Source organism: Stylophora pistillata, chromosome 1, assembly GCF_964205215.1.
Source record: "Stylophora pistillata chromosome 1, jaStyPist1.2, whole genome shotgun sequence".
In the NCBI taxonomy this organism is placed as follows: Eukaryota; Metazoa; Cnidaria; class Anthozoa; order Scleractinia; family Pocilloporidae; genus Stylophora; species Stylophora pistillata.
The window spans coordinates 61,050,985-61,071,612 of record NC_142519.1 but is presented as its reverse complement, the minus strand read 5'-3'; the positions used below and the strand labels follow the sequence as shown (position 1 = coordinate 61,071,612).

Sequence of the window (20,628 nt, the reverse complement as noted above, 5' to 3'; positions counted from 1 at the left end):
GTTGAAATTACAATCTTAGTATTTCGTCGGAAGAAATAGAATATCTTTTTCTTTTACTTACGAAGTTATCCAGCCAAGTTGGCGGCTTGATAGTGTTACCTGATTAAAAGACTAAACGCTTTATATGTGGCTAGGATTCAAACGCACAGCCCTTCCGAACCCGCCCAGTTGTTGGAACGCCAACTTTGTTTTCACTATCATCCGTATCAATGTATACGATTAGCTGATTTATAAACAGATTTCGATTGGTTCTATATATTATTCATTGCTACTTATTGATTTATTTTTTATCCGTGGCACGATCCACCGCGCTTCGTCTGCCACTTTTCCGTTCCTACCACATTTTCACGTCATCTGTGATCTATTAGGGTCCTTAAGCAACCACGACGGCAACGAGGACGTGGAAAAACAAAAGATCTAATTGGCAGAACGATAGCTCAGCAGGTGCGTTTTGAAACTTTGTACATTTCTTAGCCGTCCTATGCAAAACAACAACGTGAAATCGCCAAAATTTGCGTCGTCTACGAACCGAAACCGCGACGGCAAATTAATTTAATTTCCATTTGGAACTCAACGCTACTTCTATACGTCATGCTGAAGTTGAGCTGTGGCACCTTATGAGACAGTAAGCTCATGCAGCCATTTTTGAAATTCTGACTAAGAGTAGAAATTTATTTTTTAATCGAAGTCTTCCATGGCGTTGCCGTCCTGATCGACTGCTTAAGGTCCCTATTGCTGAACAGACGAACGATAACATGGATTATAACATAACCAAAGTAAAGCGCGCGCTCTGATTGGTCAATTTAGCGTCTCCCATTTGCCCATGGGTGTACGCTGCTGACGTGAGCAAATGCAAAGACTATTTTCCGCGCGCGCTTGTTTTTTCTGGTCACGTAAGATTTGTTAAATAAAAGGGAACTCTTTAGCTACAATGTATCAATGTTATGTTATAAAACAAATGGTAAACACCACACCGTACACTATTGAGTTATGGATGCACTTGGGAGGTTGATAAGCACTCAAGAAGCTAGAGTCACTCTCGGCTATCGCCTCGAGCGACTCTTACGCTTCTTTCGTGCTTAGCAACCTCCCGCGTGCATCCATAACTCAATAGTGCACGCTGTGGTGTTTACCATTTGTTAAATCTATTCGTTATTGAAATAAAACCACGCCTGTGTCAGAGGACATTCTGTGAAGGGACAGTCATTTGCCTCGTGGATTTGAATTAACAAGTGAGTCCTATCAGTAATGGTTTGAACTTTGCTATACAATTTTCATGGTTAAACAACTATACAGTAATTACGGGTGTCTTGCTATCGATTCTAATGTTTAAAACAAATGTTTTTTAAAATATGATAGTTCTGGAGACATTATTGTTGTTGTTATTAATTTTTCGTGTGGGGCTCAAGAATCAGCCGCGCCGGTCATGTGGTGGCCACGTGGTTAATGCAACGCCAACAGCAAGGGCGTAACCAAACAAAAAAATAAGTTACTCTGCACATGCGTTGTAAAAAACAACGTGAAATCACCAAATATTAAATAGTTTGAGAGAGGGATTTCGATGGCAAATCATTTATGTTGTTATTTCGAACTCAATTTGCTTTCACATGTCAAGTCGAAGAGAGATATCTCGCCGTTGGAAACGGTTAATACATCTAGCCACCCGCGAGTTTTAAATTTTATTTCATTCGACATATTCCTGAGCTGTACCATTGCGACATTTTAAGCTTCCACTTTTACAGTGCTTTTAGGAGAGGCTTTTCAACCAAACACTGTCCCTTTTCACCCAGTTGTATACACTGGTATATTGCTAACTGTCAGAAAATTAACAAAATGCTGAAGGATTGTGTTCAATGGACCATGCCTGGACATGGCGTTTTTTTTTTTTATGTTTTGTTTTGTTTTGACTCAAGAGTTGATAATCAAAAGTAAAATATTGTAATACTGTTTCTATTTAATGATTTAAAACTTAAGCTTCTAATATGCTCCCTCCGAAGAAGAACAACGGATATTACATCACAAGTTAATTAAGTAAATATCAGTATGTGAATAAGTAGCTGCCTGTTTTTGAAACTATTAGAGATCAAGCGATTTTCCTAATGTAAAAGTTCCATAACAGATTATCTCTACCACAACCAGTGAAGATACGATCAGTGTTGTCATGGCGGCGGGTCTCAGCATGGCATTTTTACTTACTGACGTAACTCTTTTGTGTCAAAGTAAAATTTGGCTTTAATCGTAATATTTTGTAAACATCCATGTAAACAATAGTCTCCATTTGGTGCGAAAGTATTCACGGATATGGGTTCAAGGACATCATCTTGCCGAATTTTTTAGTTTTCTAAGAGTCAGGCTCGGGGAATACTGTGCGCTTTGGGGAACAGATAATGTCCGAGGAGAAACAAAAATGTTTACCCCAAATGAAGGCTATAGCAACTAGCGGGAAAAATACTTACGAACAGCTTACCGTTTGCTGTGTGGGATGTTTATTTTTCAGTGTGCTCTGGAACGACTTTATAAACAAATGGAAACGTCCTTCTTCTGTAGCAAGAGCCAAACGCTCTCTCAATTTGGCTCCAATCTTAAACGAAGACTTTTATCGGGGTGGACGTGAGGTTTGCGAATTGGAGAATACCACTCGGGATATATCCCCAGATACTCCCCAGCTGGTGCATATTTGCATGATCTAAACGCATCACGTAGCCGAGTCACGTGATGCGTTTAGACCACTCACGATCGAGCGAAAATAATTGATATATTACAACTATCCTTTGATATGGCATTGCATGTAAGCTGGTAGATGTGACTTTACCGTCTTTGGTTTAAAATATCTCTCGTGAATCTGGGAACCGAACGAGTGCTAATTATTATTAACATTCGAAGATAAACCTCGATTCGTATGGACACGCAGCACTAAATAATGTTACTCCTCATTGCAATGACAATTTTTGCAACTTATTAATATTTGAAAGCTCCACTAATTGCTAAGTTTTCAAATCACCACGAAACAGAAAAACTGTTATTTTGTTTGACAAGAAGATGGGATAACTTTAAGATCTTTGGGCAATTTAGACTTCTTTCTTCTAGCTATCCTTCTTACAATGACATTCTTGCGACAGTCTTCGTACGAGACTGATCTTCTAATTATAATAAAATATGGCATCAAATCATACTGGGAGTTTTACCGGTTTTCTCTACAAAAATGGTTCTTGTCAATAGCGAGCGAGCCCTCCTTCTCACATGAAGTTCGACTCTCGAGATATGATTGGGCTTTTGAGCAACTTCACGATCAACGGAAGCTATGATTGCTAACCGAACTAATGCATGCACATGGCTTATGCATACACAAGCAATATCAGTTACCATCGTTACGTACATCACCAAAACTCCCACGAATTGCTCTGACGAAAGGGCGAGCGAGTGAAAGGTCAGTTTCTTTTCAACATTGCTACGGCTTAACCGTCTGGTGCATAATAATCAACTAACTGTTTCATTTGACCGCTAACGCAATAAAACAGTTTCTTCAGAGACTACATGGAGAGAGCGTTAACCTTATGCACACACGAACATACTCAAGGGACCCCTTTTCTCGATCCCTCCAACTAAGAAAGTAAACATTTTCAGAAAGGCGAAGATTTCAACAGTTATCTAAATGATATGTAGCTAACATTAAAGACGTGACAATTTCCTTTGTGGAAGTCCTGGGATCCTTAATAATATGAATTATTAAAGGTCATTTTCATTGTGTAATCTTTAAGGTCCGACATCACTTCTGTACAAAAAAAAACCACTTCTGAATTACATAAGTAACTGGAAGTTTGACACACTTGAAGCAAAGGCTGAATACACTATGTGGCGCAGAAATCTTTGTGATTCTCATGGCTAATTTCTAAATTTTCGCTGCTCATGAGAAACAATATTCCAGAAATCTTAAGTGACTAACTAATTCCATGAGTCCTGTTTTCGAGCGACCTGTCGGTCATCTTTAAGAAAATGATCCAAAAAAGAGAACTTGATACATCAGGTTGAAGATCAATCCGATTTTCAATTACAGTGCAAATAACTATTTAACCTGTTAAATAAAGCTACTTACATCGACTTATCATCGGACATTTTCTCCTGATGTGTAATTTAAAAAACATTCTTACCAGGTGGTAATACTCGGTTTCGATTTTTGTTATTGTTAGTAGCTTTATTATGATATAAAGCCTGGAAATTTTGAAGATCTTAAAATTTTCCTGATTTTCAGTGAGGACTTTCCTAGATCCGCAAGGAGAGACCCTGCGAAATAAAAAGAACTCTTTATGGAATAAAGTACTTCTTCTACTCTTCTTTCTGCTCGGACTCGCTCGTATCCACGTACAAAGCATCTACCTGCTATGTATGGCAATACCGCTGGCCATTATTCACAGTTATGTAATTGTTAAGTTATTGTTTGTTAACAGAAACACATTAAAACCACATGGTGGAGATTGAAGATCCAACATGGCGTCAGTATTATGAATATACAACTCTACCATGTAGCGCACATCTTGACAAAAAAAAAGAAATAGAAATATTCAGTTTCTTTGCTCGCCGTTTGCACTTAAAATCGCAGGCATCATGTCCCATTAGTCATGTATTCATCTCATTTTAATCCACAAATTTATTATGCAAACACAAAATATGTCTAAAAAGCAAAATCTAGGAGCACAGAAAGTATTTAGGTAACATGCCAGTCAGTTAAATGTACACTGAAAATTTTCCTTTAATTATCCTCTCTCTCTACACCGGCCAAGTGATTGCGAACTTTTAAAGTTTCCCGAATTGATGAAGAGGAAAAAACCTTGGCCAGTAAGTTATGTTAATTTTTTCATTTAAAGTCAACATAAATTTGATCTTAATGTTGAGTGACTCTGTCCATATTGATGTTGAAGCAGATAAACAATAATGGCACCCGTTACGAAATAAGACTTTATGATAAATTATCTCATCTGTGAACTTGCATAATAACTAAGACACACAATTTTCACGCTAATTTTTGGATAAGTTTGCTCAGCTCAGACGTTCTGTCTGTCTTTTATTCACGTTATATTTTTAATAACGAATTTTAATAAAACATTCGCTAACTTTGTTAGCAAATGTGGCATTAGAATTAGCTGATGGAAAGCTCAAGTTTACGAACTCTTAACACCAAAACGGTGGATCATGATTTTTCCAAAGAAACTTTGCATACTTACCAAGTGTTATATTATTTTATTGTTTACTTTTCATCATCAAATTTTATAATGCTGCTTTGCATTTAAAAGACTTCTGCTACCAGTAACCTTCTGGGCTTTATGAATAACAAGTTTGGATATTACTTAAAAAAATGTAATCCTAAGGATTATGAAGGAGAGAAACATTCGCGATTAAAGCTGAGTGGGGAGTTTGATTACAATCTAGCGTATTTCAGACGACTTACAATGAGCATGATATTTTTTGTGGTGTTGCAAAATAGAACACAGCTTTTTAAGTTTTGAGGACAATTAAAAAGTGGCGAATGAATATGCGTCTAAATGCAAAGCTTTTTTTTTTTATCATTTTCCTTGGAATCAGGCAGAAGTGTGAATTGCGAGAGGAACAAGAGTTTTATGAACTCATTTTAATGACGTACAGTTGCAATGAGAGACGTTGTAATCCTCTGGCATTACTGATCAGCTCTATGTATACAAAATAATTCAACCCTTACACAAGTCAATCAATCAGACCTAAATGTTGGGGTCATTCAAAGCCTTCAGACATAAAGGCACCTCTCTTCTAATTTGTTCGCTGTTTTAGTCCAGCTTTACGAGGTTTTGTTTTGGTTGGCTATGACACGCAATTTGATGATTTAACTTTTAAAAATTACATCTCCAGTTGCTCTTAATCTTGAAAAACAGCCAGGGTTTCTGAACAATGAAAAATCGCCCCTGTCACGGAAATAAAATAAAGAAATAAAGCAATTAGGAACATGCTAAGTCACAAGACTAAAACACATCTTAAACAGATGTCCCCTTAGGCCGTTTTAAAACGTACGCAAATAACTTTGAACCGCTAAGAGAGCCACTAAGAATCAGGTTTGATCCCAAATTTTAATGATTTTAACATGAAACTGGGCAAAAAGAGAGGTGTAGCAAGTCTACAAGAAACATTTTAGCATGTGGTCAAGAATTTTATCACAATGCTGTTACCAATGTGTTGAAGTGATAATCGTTTACATTACTCAGAGGATTCTTTCTATCTACCAACCCCTAGCAATCCATGTGATATTTGCAACTCTCTCCTAAATAACTGTGTGAAGGATGAGGATTATTGACGTTTTAACCGGACTATTGGCCTTGGTAGGCACGCTGATTGCTCTCATTGGTAATATCTTGGTCTGTTTGACGATTTACAGAAATTCTCGGCTTCGAACGCCCACAAACGTGTATATCGCCGCCTTAGCCTTTCTCGGTTTCCTATTCGCCGTCTTCATCGGGCCTACAGTAACGGCGACTCTTTTTGCAGGAGGGAGATGGATCTTTGGAGGAAAATTCTGCAACTTTCAAGCGTTTATGACATTGTTCATTGAATTCGCTACTCTTCACACCATTGCGCTGACTGCAATTAATAGATTTTGTCGAATGACGAAACCAAACTTATACAAGAGGTTGTTTCCGTCCAAACGTCGATCTTGTGCTATTCTGGTTCTGATTTGGGCAATCCAAGTCTTATTCATATTGTCCTTTTCTTTGCCGTCCTTCGCGAGGTACGAGTACAACACAAAACGGGTAAGCTGCATCCTGAAGTTTGACCGTTCCATTGTAGACATTGTCTACAGCACAATCAAAGCCGCATTCTATTTTGGCGTGACGTCCGTAGTAGTGGTTTACTGCTATGCCAAAGTGTTCTGGAATATTCGAGAACACGCTCGCAAAGTCTCGTGCACGTTTCGAACTGGAGAACGGGTGAACATTGAAGAGATAAGAATAACTCGGACTATGTTCGGCGTCGTGTTGTTCTTCCTGGCTTGCTGGATCCCGGAATACATCATATCCATTATAACTCGGGTGCGACCCACTCACTTACATCCTAACGCCAATCGAGTCATAGTGTTTTTTCTCTTTCTAAGCTGTTCCTTGACACCCTGGGTTTACGCAGTGACAAATCGAGAATTCAGAAATGAGTTCAAACGCTTGTTAACTTGCAAAGCCAAACGACGCGAAGAAGTTTCAGATTTACCAGCAATTGTCGAACAAAGTGTAATGCAATGCGTAGTTTCCAACGCCACTAGGTCATCCTGACATCATGCACTTTTTTCTGACCTAAAAGAACAGATTCTTGAAGTACTAGATCTTTAATTCACTGAGTAGCAAGCTCTGTGAATGCAAAATATAGCATCAGATAACACAGCTTTTTATTAGCTTGAAGTATTTCAATCTTCTTGAATTTATGCAAATTAACCTAACGTTTGGAAGAATAATTTTCCCTTGCATGTTTCGTTAGCATCATTTTCTGGCTCATAATTAACATCGAGCCATCGAATCTGAGTTATACAGAGAGCCTTCACTGCTCAGCAGGACTAGCCGAAAGAGTTCATCTTTTATAACGTTCGCCTTGGCTGGGGAGTTCTTTGTTCAGTCTGTAATTGTTTTGTCTTGCGCTTCATTTTGGCTTCCTGTTCGGAAAACTCAGTATGGATTCAATGTTAAGGCTTGGAATCATGCTGCTTTTCAAATCGAGAAAGAAGCTTCCTTGGGTTCATGCATATAATTTAATATGTGTATAAAAAAATGAAAAAACACTTTGGACTTCTTGTCAAGAGGAATGATGTGGCTGTCATGTTGCAGTAAAGAACTCCTTTTCTTTCACGATTGAATTATAAATTTTTGTGAAAAGTGACGTCTGACCTTCCCCACTCACAAGAAAATGTCGAGTTTTACCCGTCTAGCTTTGTAGTTCAAGAATTTACAGAATGTATTTTCCAAGACTGCTTACATATATAACCGAACATTTTTAACTCCTCAGTAGAGCTTTCGGGAAAGCTTGAGTAACTGAATTTCAAGGATAAAGGCTGTTAGTCTCAAAAGAAACTCTTTGGGGCTGCGTCGGTGGGGGTAACGAAATAATTTGAATATATCAGCAAAGTTGAAATGGTAAATTGGCCACCGTAACGATTAAAAAAGCTGACGTTTCCAGCGTTAGCCCCTCTTCGGAGTGAATAGAGGAATTGTGGGTTGTGTGTGCTTTTAAAGGCAGAAAATGGAGCTACGTTATTGGTGGGAACATGGCAACGAGAAAAACAAGAATAAATTAGTGGAATGAAAAGCGTTCGTTGATCCCTGTGGGATTTAGACTGCCGGTTTGAAAGATGAGCTTTTGTTCAAGATTTTCACGGCTTTCCGTGCTACTAAGTGTAAGGAAAGACCGCAAATTGCCATGTGTTGCTTAGAATGATTAGGTAAATTAAAATGCCTAGCGACTGGTTTCGATGTGTCCTTGTCATTCCTTTCCACGTCTCGAAGGTGTTCTCGGAATCGGTCACCTAGTCTTCTGCCTGTTTCGCCGATGTATATCTTTTTTGCAATAAGTGCAAGTTACGCAATAGATTACATTGGCGGAGGTGCACGTGAAGGGATCGGTGATATTAATGGATCGTTTAGGTCCCGATATTTTATCAGTGTTGTGAATGAAAGGACACGTTTTGCATCGTGCACGAGCGCATTTAAAGAAGCCTTCATTGGACCCGAACTGTCTCTCAAATTACAGACCGATTGCAAATCTATCTTTTCTCTCGAAAACAATCGAAAGGGTGGTCGCAAATCAAATATACAAATATATGGCCGTGAACCAGTTATTTCCATCGATGCAGTCAGCATACCGCAAATACTACTCCACTGAAACTGCTTTACTAAAAGTCTCAAATGACATCCTAAGAGCTGTAGATCAAAAAGAAGAAGTAGTACTTGTTTTGCTAGACCTTTCCGCTGCGTTCGACACGATCGACCACAATATATTACTTGAACGAATGGAGAAACGTTTCGGATTTGGAGGTATTGCACTAAAATGGTTGAAAGCATGCCTAGAACATCGTGTCCAGTCAGTGAAGATGAAACACTCCATCTCTAAGCCTCAACATATCTCCTACGGCGTACCCCAGGGATCAGTACTTGGTCCACTACTCTTTCTAATGTTTACCTCGCCTACAGAAGACATTGTTGCTGAACATGGCCTAAACTGTATGATATATGCTGATGATTCCCAACTTTACATAAAGATAAACTCCTCTGACAGAATGCTGGGCATGGAAAGATTGAAATCATGTGTTAATGCAATCATGGAGTGGGCCAAGAAAAACAGATTGCAGTGCAACCCTTCAAAAACAGAAATCATTCATTTCCTCTCACGCTTCTCAAAAAATGCTCCTTTCTGTAATATCAATATTGGAGATGATTTCATTAATTTATCTAATACTGTCCGAGACCTAGGCGTCATGCTTGATTCTGTGATGAACTTACGCTCGCATATAAATTCCATCCGTAAATCGTCGTCTCTAGCAATCAGAAATATTGGTCGCGTTCGTAAATACCTCTCGACGCAGCAAAATGAAAGATTGATACACGCCTTCATCTCATCGAGACTTGATTACTGTAATAGCCTATTGTACGGTCTACCGATTTGTGACATCGAGAAATTCCAACGGATCCAAAACACAGCTGCCCGCTTGTTAGTCGGTGCTAAATCAAGAGACAGTATAACACCTATACTTATGATACTTCATTGGCTCCCGGTCACAAAACGAATTCAATTCAAGATACTGTTGATAACATACAAAGCACTAAATGACATGGCTCCAACCTATCTTGTTGAACTTCTTAGTCGATATATTCCAGCACGAAACCTCCGTTCATCAAACATGAATCCACTTGAGGTCCCAACAATTCGAACTAAAACGTATGGGCAAAGAGCAATTCTCCTACGCTGCACCGTTTTTGTGGAATCAACTACCTGAATGCATAAAAGACGCCGAATCTGTTGACTCCTTTAAACGCTTATTGAAAACTTATCTTTTCAAAAATTAAGCCACCAGATTTTTTGATATCGGACGTTGTCAAATATATGTAAAACACGTAATAATTCATTAGTTTAGATAGAGTAGCGAAAATTACATGTGTAGGATTTTGATTGAAATTTTGTTAATTTGGAATTGTAAAGCGCATAGAGTTCAGTTTTAATGCGCTATATAAGAACTTATTATTAAATTAAATTAAATTAAAAGTGCCTGGTTGGTCATAAGTCTGAAAAGAACTTCTGACCAAAAAATTGCCTATGTTTTTGTCGTGTTTGAATGAAATGAGCGGAGGGTGCGAAAAGATAGTGCTTGTCTCTGGATCGTTTTGAAGTAATTTAAAGTTTTTAAGAATGATACATTTAACTGAGTGGTTGTGAGGGTGAAACGTGAGAGTGAATGGAATGCGGTCGGAATCTTCCTTATACGACGTTTGTAGTGCTGAATGTCGATCAATAAGTTGGGCGCGGTGGTAACCCGCTTGAAAGTTAGACATCAAAGTTTCAATTGAAGATAACGGTTTATGCACTAGTGTGTATTACAAACCTACAGACTCGCATAATTACTTGTTATATTCGTCTTCGCATCCATCTCACGTTAAGAAGTCCATTCCTTTTTCTCAGTCCTTAAGACTTCGTCGTTTATGTAGTGATGGCTCTGATTTCCACCACAAATCAGAGTAATGTGCCAGTTGTTCGATAAACGTGGTTACTCTGTTTCTGTCGTTCAAGCGGGTTACCACCGCGCCCAACTTATTGATCGACATTCAGCACTACAAACGTCGCATAAGGAAGATTCCGACCGCATTCCATTCATCTCACGTTTCACCCTCACAACCAGTCAGTTAAATCCATCATTCTTAAAAACTTTAAATTACTTCAAAACGAACCAGAGACAAGCACTATCTTTTCGCAGCCTCCGCTCATTTCATTCAAACGCGACAAAAACATAGGCAATTTTTTGGTCAGAAGTTCTTTTCAGACTAAAGACCAACCAGGCACTTTAAAATGCGCTCGTGCACGATGCAAAACGTGTCCTTTCATTCACAACACTGATAAAATATCGGGACCTAAACGATCCATTAAGATCACCGATCACTTCACGTGCACCTCCGCCAATGGAATCTATTGCAGAACTTGCACTTATTGCAAAAAGATATCCATCGGCGAAACAGGCAGAAGACTAGGTGACCGATTCCGAGAACACCTTCGAGACGTGGAAAGGAATGACAAGGACACATCGAAACCAGTCGCTAGGCATTTTAATTTACCTAATCATTCTAAGCAACATATGGCAATCTGCGGTCTTTCCTTACACCTAGGTATCACGGAAAGCCGTAAAAATCTTGAACAAAAGCTCATCTTTCAAACCGGCAGTCTAAATCCCACAGGGATCAACGAACGCTTTTCATTCCACTAATTTATTCTTGTTTTTCTCGTTGCCATGTTCCCACCAATAACGTAGCTCCATTTTCTGCCTTTAAAAGCACACACAACCCACAATTCCTCTATTCGCTCCGACGAAGGGCTAACGCTGGAAACGTCAGCTTTTTTAATCGTTACGGTGGCCAATTTACCACTTCAACTTTGTTGATATATCCAAGTTATTTTCAGGAGAGCTTTGCGACGAAATTCGAGTGTTAAATGGTATGTGAAAATAGTCTTTCAAGGTCCCGTATGCCAGATAGTTACAAAATGCGAGAGATGCCGCAAGTATTAGTGTCCAGGAAAAACGCCTCATCAAGCTTTCAGAAAGCATAAAACGATCTCCATGCAAAGAAGTCTCGAGAAGGAAGCGTTTGAATGATTCAATTCTTCTACTTACATTTTTGTTAATTGCTTCATTAACACCAATTTCATTTTTAGCGGTCTTCTGAGCATCGGGACTGAGATGTTGATTAACGGCGTTAATTTTCGTGTTCCTAAACATCTCAAATGACATTTACGAAAACGATGCTCGTAATTTGATTTTTCAACAACATTATGACGTACAGTGTAGATTATTGGAAAGAGTATTTTGCATATAACAAATTATTATGGCATCGACTGGTCGAACGTGCTGTTTGTTTCTTGACATATGCTGATAAAATTATTGCTACCTTCAGAGACAGGTGGTCTTCTATATTAGATTTGTTTTCATTTTATTAATTCTAGTCAAAACGTCCCTTAATACCTAAATCCATGCCAGTTTTTACTTGAAAGCTATCAAGAGGGAAAATCACTTTCTAAAGCAAACATGACAGCAAAGATAGCTGAAATAACGCCACATCTTGGGACCAATATATAGCAAAATGCATTTACCACTCGATCTCAACATTGCTATAATCGGCTGTCAAGAGTAGGTGGGGGAGTTGTATACAAATTACCATTAGATAATACTGATAGAGGTAAAGTAAATCTCCTGTGAAATATTCTTTCTAAGTAGAAAATTACGAACTATGGACAGGTTTTCCATAACAAGGCAGTATGTTTTATTTTCTAGTTTGGAGGGACCTTTGTTTAAAACGTTTCTTTTGTAGTCATGTTTATTGTCTGTTTTGTAGAAAGAGGGGCTGACGACCTTGAAATCGCCGGCGAACTATCGAAAATTCATTATTGGTTTGAAAATCAGATTCAGCCACAGTAAACTGTTCAACTATGATTAGTCCTCTGATTATCAGAGCAACTGCATATTCTCTCACTTTATTTGTTTTTCCTTCAAGAAAATCACCGACGGAGACTGCGTGGGCCCATTTAAAAAACTGATACATACTTATATGAATTACTTGTATAATCGCCAATCAGAAAGCGCCCAGATTGATTGTCCTATAGGCAATTGTTGCAATTTAATTTCAGTATAGATGTTTTGTTCATGTTTCAAATGAGTTTTGTTCATCCCTGTAATAACCCACATAGGACTTTGGGAGAACACAAGAAACGTTTGTATAACCCCGAGTAGGAGGCAACTGACTTGTAAATTTTTTATTGTCCAAGTTTCGGAATTTAAAGCAGAGGCCCTACAGTCACCTTAGAACAGATATAAAAAGTCGTAAAAAAAAAAAAGGTGAAAAACAGAAACAATATTATAACAAGAGCCCAATATTAATACCTAAGCGTAATCACAGCGAAACAGAAACCAAACAAGAAAAAGAGTAGAACCGAACAAGAAAAAAAGTACAATCACGCATTTTATTCAAAACGATTTTTGTCACTTCTCTCCCAGGATAGTTAAATTAATTTTCAACTTCTTAATTAACTTTTTGTGAATTAAAAAGGGAGCAACATCCCAAACAATATTTACATTTTTTAAAACTTTAATTCTGTTTCCTTTGTATCCCACCGATCGACTAATGATCCCAACCCACTATGAGTTTACTACGGAACCAATAATGATAAGTGGTTTTTTTATTTTGTTTTGTTTTGTCCTGATAAGCAAAGTGCTGTTTATCAGCATTTTCATGCAAATTCTAACGAATTTGATTATGCACCCATGGTGATATCGTAGCTTTTGTATAATTTTAAGTGCTGAGGATTTCTTTGTCCACCTTCATAACATTCTACCCCTTAGTGTTGACAAAGGCTTATTTAATTGCTTTCTTTATTTGCATTCAAAAAAGTTTATTTTCGTGTTTCCTAGATTTTACGTGCATCCCTTGCAACGACCTTGGAATGGGAGAAAAGAGCACAACCTTTAAAAAAGAAGGTCTCAGTATCAAGATTACCACATTGCAGTATGTTGCAAGCAAATGAAAAATGTCATGTATTGTCAACAACACTCAATTTTTCTTGAACCCCATTAATAATTCACAATCCTCTCTAATAACTAGCATAAGATGTCATGTTCATGTAATTGAAATCAGCTCATGTTCTCTATTTGATCCGTCCGTGATACTTAGTTCGGAAAGTCGAGAGGAGGAAAATGTTATCGATTTTCGTGTTTTAAAAATATCAAAACAAAATGGCTTTTGTGCCTAGAGGTAACAAGATTCAAAATGCTGAAGAAACTACTCACACGATCACCTCGCTGAATGATAATATGGACAGAAACGCTAAGGACGACAGCCAACGTAAACCTGAAACGTTCAGATCCTTCGTAGAAGACACATCAATGCATGGAGCTCGTTTCTTGTTTGGCAACAATATCTTCCGAAGAGGATTTTGGACAGTTCTTTTGGTATTAAGCTCCGGTTATTGCATCTTTCAAATTTATGCAAGCGTCCAATTTTATTACCAGCGACCATTTAACATCAAAATTACGAAAATTATGCCCAAGCGCGAAACTAGTCTGCCTTTTCCCGCTGTTACACTCTGTAACTTGAATCTCTTCAACCTACGAAGATACCGGAGATACCAAATTGGAAAGAACTTAACCACAGAGACAATCGAGGGAAAGCGTTACGCAATCGCCAAGCTTTTAGCCCGCTCAGAGGACGTTTTTAACAACGAGACAAAGAAGGAGCACCTGGAGTTGTTCTGGCGATTTTATGGCGAAGTTCCTGAGGTTTTCTTTTTGAATCTCTTCAGTCATGAGATTGAAGAAATGCTCCTTCCAAGGACAATATTCAATTCCTGTTTGTACGACGAAACAGCATGCGGCCCTGAAAACTTTACCCAGTTTATAAGCTCCACGTATGGGCGATGTTATACTTTTAACTCTGGCAAGGATGGTCACCCTGTATTAAACGCCACAATGGCTGGGCAGCTGAACGGACTTAGGCTGTTGTTGAACATTGAAATAGAAAGTTATTTGGAGAATCCTCTCAACCCCTTTGCAGGGCTTACAGTTCTCATTCATGATCAGAACACATTTCCTTTCATGGAACAGTTTGGATTCGTCGTTCAACCAGGTGTTCGAACTCTCTGCTCCATAAAGAGGAAAAAGGTGAGACCATTGATTTTAAGATTGGTAAGTCATTCACAAACGTTGAGATCAAAAAGCGTAATCCATGAACGATGAGAGCCAAGAGCGTCATGGGAAATGTTTGCACAGTTGCATTAACAGTACAATAATTCACTTTTTTCATTTTTCATGTAAAATATTGTTTTATGATAATCTTTTCCCTTTTACCATACCATATTTGATTCAATTTTTCAACATTTCAACATCGTCAATGCCGTTCCAAAGGCTGGGTAATCAAATATGGAGCTGGTCGCTTATTTTACCAACACATCTTTGTTCTTTTTGTTGTTGAAATAAAAGAATCGAAAGACAGAGATATACAGAATGATTCCACAAGGTTTTTTTTCTTCCATTACAGCGGATTTCTTAAGATCACTCCCAGTTTTCTTCTTTTCAGATCCAAAACTTGGAACATCCGTACGCCACTAACTGTATCAAGAATGGAAAACTGGAAAAACTAGAAAGCATTAAAAATTCATATTCCAAGCCTGGCTGTTTAATGGAGTGCTTGGGGAAGTTCGTCATTGCAAAATGTGGTTGCCGACCTGTAGAATATAGAGGTGATATTTTAATGCGTGCTTCTGGTCATTTCATTCAACAATTTACTTCTATCCTAAAATTTTCATTATCACATTTAACGTTAAGGCGTGTATATCTATGTTTTTTTTTACTTTGTCGCAGATTTACAGGTCCCTCTTTGTGCTCCCAATGATACAGTGCTGTGTCTGTTCCCAACATATAGTAAGTTGAAATTCAAATTGCATTTCAGACAGTGCCATCATCATTTTTGCAGTTACAACATTAATTTTCTGATCATTGCCAGTTGGTCGAACAATTGTCTTTCATCATTGGTCAATCAGGCTATTTGTTAGTATGTCAGTCGTTCAATCTGTCGGTCCGTTTGCAAATCTATCCGTCAGTCGTCCGGTAAACCAGAACTCAACTGGGACACCGATAATCGAACACAGTCAGTGACCGCTTCAGTCTGTCAGTCAGTCAGACTCATTGTTAGTCGATCATTCTGTCATTCTGCCAGTCAGTCAGTTAGTCAGTCCGATGGTCTGCCAGGAAGCCATTTGTCCAGTTATTCAGTCCCCCTCGTAGCTGGTCAATCAGCCGGCCAGTTGTTTCGTCCGACCGTTCCTACACTCAGAGGGTTACTGAGTCAGTTAGCTACTTAAAAAAAAAATCAACTGATGATTATGGATACAACTCTTGTAGTTTACAATTATTTCATTTTACTCTCTGGTTGAAGGAAAATACGGAAAATCAACATTCAAAGATAAATGTGAAGAGAGTTGTCGGGAACCTTGTCAACACACCGAGTACGAAACATCCCTGTCTTATGCCGGGCTGCACAGAAATGTCTTCGCAGATAAACTTAGCTCTCGTGTGAATTTGACAAAGAACTTTTCACTCTACGAACAATTCCTGAGTTTTTCAGACCGGGAGAAGAAGGAATATATAGAGTAAGTGGAGTATAATCTGACGTCATATGCCATTTAAGGCGATACCTCAAACTTAGGCTTCCTCTCATGTGTCTGCGGTTAGTTAGCGACTTCTCTTTGATATTCTGGCGAATACTCCACAGATAACTTCGAGAGCAAAGACACTTTCCCGATTTTTTGTACAGGTCAACCAACGTTCATCACTGGAAGAAGATGACCATAAATATTATTATTATTAATTATTACACGACTCGGGCAGTCAGTGGGCCAATAACTAAAATCAACCGATCAAAATGCTCTATTGCCGGTGAAGATTCTCTCAGTATTGGACCGGGCATTGTCCCGAATGGTTCCGAGTGATACCGCACTTGTGTCCCTTTGAACTTCAGTCGTATAATAAATCTCTTATTAACCAAGCTTGCTCGGGACCGCGCTGGAAGAATATCGGCCCTCGGTCTTTTTTGTACGGACCTCGCTGCGCTCGGTCCGTACTGTCAAGACCTCGGGCCGATATTCTCCCAGTCGGCCCTCGCGCTTGGTTAATAAGATGAATATATAGAGAGCTATTGGCCAGCCAAAGCTAATGGCGGTGGGGTTCAATAATTCGACTCTGTATCTTTTCACAGAGAAAACATCATTTCATTGGACATATTTTTCCATGACATGAGCTATGATGAAATAGAACAAACCAAGGCTTACGAGGCATGGACATTGCTTGGTGAGTTACGTCTTCGTTACGATTCCTAATTGAAGCTTCATTTAGTAAATTGTAACGTGAGCGACAACCACATTACATAAGAAGCGAAATGATGTCTTCTTTGCACCTGATCTAGATTTTTTTTTTATCTGAGTCGATCGACGAATGAACGAACGAACGAATGAACGATCGAAGGAAAGAACGAATATACGAACGAATGCACGAACGAATGAACGAACGATCGAATGAACGAACGAATAAACGAACGAACGAAACGAACGAATGAACGAACGAACGCACGAATGAACGAACAAACGAATGGACGAACAAATGAATGAACGAACGAACGAATGAACGAACGAGCGAACGAATAAACGAACAAATGAACTCATGAATAAACGAATAAGCGAATGATTGAATGAACGAATGACCGAACGAATGAATGAACCAACGAAAGAATGGACGAACACTTTAACGAATGAATGAACGAATGAATGAGCGGATGAAAACTAATGAATGAGCGAAAAATAAAGGAATATATGAATGAAAAAAGGGCGAATGAAAAAATTAACAAATTGGCGAATGAATGAACGAAAAAAGAAATGCTTTACACAGTCAGAAGAAAGAAAAAGCAAGGAAGTTCTTTCAAGAAAGTCGCAAAGGTTTTTTTTTTATTATTAAAAACCGAAAGGAAAGATAGAGTCAAATCCATGAACATTCACCTGGTTTGACAAATTTTGGTCAAATCTACCATTTTCGTTACTACGTGCATTTCTGGACATGAGTGAATAAAAGATGTATGTATCTTCGTCCTACAATTAAAAAATAAGTTTTTATAGATATTCTCTCTTTTGTTTCGTAGCAAATTTGGGTGGAACTTTTGGTCTTTTCCTTGGAGCAAGTATGATCACCATCCTTGAAATATTGGAATTCATCATGAGAAAGATTTGGTCCAACATTTGCAACTAAACAAGCGAAAAAAGATAATTATAATTATGCTAAAAAGAAAAATTAAATAATAATAATAATAATAATAATAATAATAATAATAAGAATAATAAGAATAATTAAAAATAGTAAAACTTCAAATAGTAGTTTAAGAGTATTGTTCGATGTATAAGTGTTTTACAATAATAATAATACTCTTTTTCAAATTGTAATAACCTCTATTAATAGCAATAAAAATAATACCTATTTACGTGATAAATAATAATGATAATAATAATAATAATGATGAAATAAACAATTTTTAATATAAGAAAACACATCTGGAAAAAATATCTGGAAACTCGATTTTTCTCTAATAATAATAATAACAGTAATTATGTTTAATGCTTTTTAGCAGCCTTGTATATAGGGTTCTAGATTTGCCATTCACCTTTCTCTTTTCTGTGTAGTTTTAGACATGCTTTTACTTATCAGATTATTAGACTTTGAATCTGTTCAGATTTGACTCGTTATTTATAGTTTTCTAGACACTTTGACATTTAAAAAAAAAGGAGATGTGAGCCGAAAGTGAGTTATTTTGGATCGTTTTTTACGCTGTTAATATTTTGTATTGTAGAGGATTTTATGGAAATTATTGCTAAATAATAACAGTAATACTAATAATAACAATAATAATGGAAGAGATATATTTTATTCATAATTGAGTCCCCGTGACCAACAGGACCTCAGACCTTCGGATTCCCGTTGCCTCAAGACAAAAACCATCCTCCCTTATATTCATTAGCGAACTCAAAAGGTGGCAACTGAGAATTATTTTGTTCCAAGACCCTGATCATTGGAAATTAATGTCTAACCTCAAATCCTGCCCAACTGGAGTTACCTTTCATTATATAGTTTGTGTTTATATATCTATGAAGCGTATTCAACGAGGGAAAAGGTTTAAATATCTTTCCAACTCACGAGCACATGGCATTGCTTGACAACCTCACCACAAACGTAGGGGGAGACTGGAACCAATACTACTCAGTCTCTACAAATACACCACATCTCCCCCTTTCTTGGACCGAACTACAACGGAAATAACAACAAAGAACGGGGTCCGAGAACATAGTTCAAACAGTCCATGTAAAAATTCCAACATTAACTAGGAATGTCTGATGACAACAGTTAAATGTATGGAAGTCCCAGCATTACTTCAGATAGACTCTATTAGTCTATCCGGAGCTCTTCGCCCCCTGGAAGATCGGCGAAACGGGGTGGGGGCCGCTTCCACGGACTGGAAGGAGCCGTCCCTGGTGCCTCCGCTGTTACTGCCGGTGTTACGTCCTGCTTTTGATCCTGAGCTGAATCTGTTTCAGCTGATACACCTTCTTGGGCATCAGGTGGTACCTGGGGTTGTCCGGAAATATCCGACCTGACCGGAATAGCCCATGGAACCTCCAAGATTACGAACGTCCTTGTGTGTAGCTTCTTGTACAGTAGCAGTGTCCACCGCCTCTTGGAACGTAAAGTTTCGCGATAAAAGTTTCTGCTTGATTTGTTCCGAGTGCAATCCACAAATAAATCGATCGCGTAAACTTTCATTCAGTTGCTCATTTGTGAATTCGCACGTCCCTGCGAGTTTTTTTAAAGTTCGCACATACTCAGAGATTGACTGACTTGGTTTTTGACAAGCTGAGTGGAACCGATATCTTTCTGCTACCGTCAAACGCGTAGGCCTAAAATGTCCACGAAGGAGTGTCGCCAGCTGATTAAATGTTTTAGTGTTGGGGGCATCCGGGAACGCTAAATCTTTCAATACTCTGTACGAAGTGCTCCCAATCGACGTCAGTAAAATCGCCCTACGTTTGGCTGCGTTATCCTCATCATCATTGATGTCATAAGCCGTGAAGTACTCTTGAAGACGCTCCAAATAACTCTCGATGTCTTCGGTTTCAGCGTCGAACTCGTTGAAGGGAGGTCTGCCCGCCATTCTCCCGACACTTTCTTCAGTGAAATGTAGTCGTTTTGGACTTCTCGAACGTATTTCCGAATAGCTCTACGCTGGACAGAGTTGTCTTTAAAGCCCACGCGTGGGTTTTGGGAATCCTCGTCACCACTGAAGCGTATTCAACGAGGGAGAAGGTTTAAATATATTTTCAACTCACGAGCACATGGCATTGCTCGACAACCTCACAACAAACGTAGAGGGAGACTGGAACGAATACTGCCCAGTCTCTACAAATACACCGCAATCTATTAACTATTTTTATGGGTATGTATTTCCTTTTTTTTATTGTTGTTTTTTCGAAAACAGTAATTTTTTGGTCCTTTTGAAAATTCTGGTGATTAAATAGATTGAGACTCGAACGTAAAACAAATGCTTTTTAGTATCGACTCCAAGTTAGTTGCCCAGATACGACCATATACGTGGGGACTAGGCAATAAATAAAACTGATTAAGAAATCGTAAGGGTGTTACATGAGGTCTTATCAGCTACCGATTTAAGAGAAAAATGGTGAAAATCTATTTTCTTTTCCAGACTAAGACAGCTTAAAAATCCTTCTCCTAATCCAGTTGGGGCACATACCTCGTACAATATGATTCTGGAATGTTTGAAAATATGCTAT

The 20,628-nt window shown here is 38.3% G+C and overlaps 4 protein-coding genes across 5 annotated transcripts in view; 2 read left to right on the top strand and 2 right to left on the bottom strand.

The window, feature by feature from the left end:
* Nucleotides 1–3,459, bottom strand: part of LOC111337978 (homeobox protein Nkx-6.1) — a 13,616-nt gene extending 10,157 nt beyond the window's left edge. The window contains exon 1 of one of the 2 annotated variants that reach the window (XM_088727895.1): nucleotides 3,364–3,459. The gene's annotated coding sequence lies outside the window, so the exon portion shown is untranslated. Of the gene's footprint in view, nucleotides 1–2,467; nucleotides 2,636–3,363 lie in introns of those variants that run through there. The other variant, XM_022944381.2, reaches the window with a different exon arrangement.
* Nucleotides 3,460–5,631: 2,172 nt separating this feature from the next.
* On the top strand, nucleotides 5,632–7,850 carry LOC148743582 (melatonin receptor type 1B-B-like). The gene has a single exon (XM_088727881.1). The coding sequence runs from the start codon at nucleotides 6,303–6,305 to the stop codon at nucleotides 7,281–7,283; it is 981 nt and encodes a 326-aa protein (XP_088584007.1). The 5' UTR covers nucleotides 5,632–6,302; the 3' UTR covers nucleotides 7,284–7,850.
* A 3,340-nt stretch (nucleotides 7,851–11,190) lies between these two features.
* LOC111337973 (acid-sensing ion channel 2) lies at nucleotides 11,191–18,579 on the top strand. Its single transcript, XM_022944374.2, has 6 exons — nucleotides 11,191–14,908; nucleotides 15,324–15,486; nucleotides 15,608–15,667; nucleotides 16,182–16,395; nucleotides 17,001–17,092; nucleotides 17,934–18,579. The coding sequence occupies exons 1-6, from the start codon at nucleotides 13,985–13,987 to the stop codon at nucleotides 18,038–18,040; spliced, it is 1,560 nt and encodes a 519-aa protein (XP_022800109.1). The 5' UTR covers nucleotides 11,191–13,984; the 3' UTR covers nucleotides 18,041–18,579.
* Nucleotides 18,580–19,397: 818 nt separating this feature from the next.
* On the bottom strand, nucleotides 19,398–19,991 carry LOC148743581 (uncharacterized). Its single transcript, XM_088751435.1, has one exon. The coding sequence runs from the start codon at nucleotides 19,989–19,991 to the stop codon at nucleotides 19,398–19,400; it is 594 nt and encodes a 197-aa protein (XP_088607561.1).
* Between the last annotated feature and the right edge of the window lie 637 nt (nucleotides 19,992–20,628).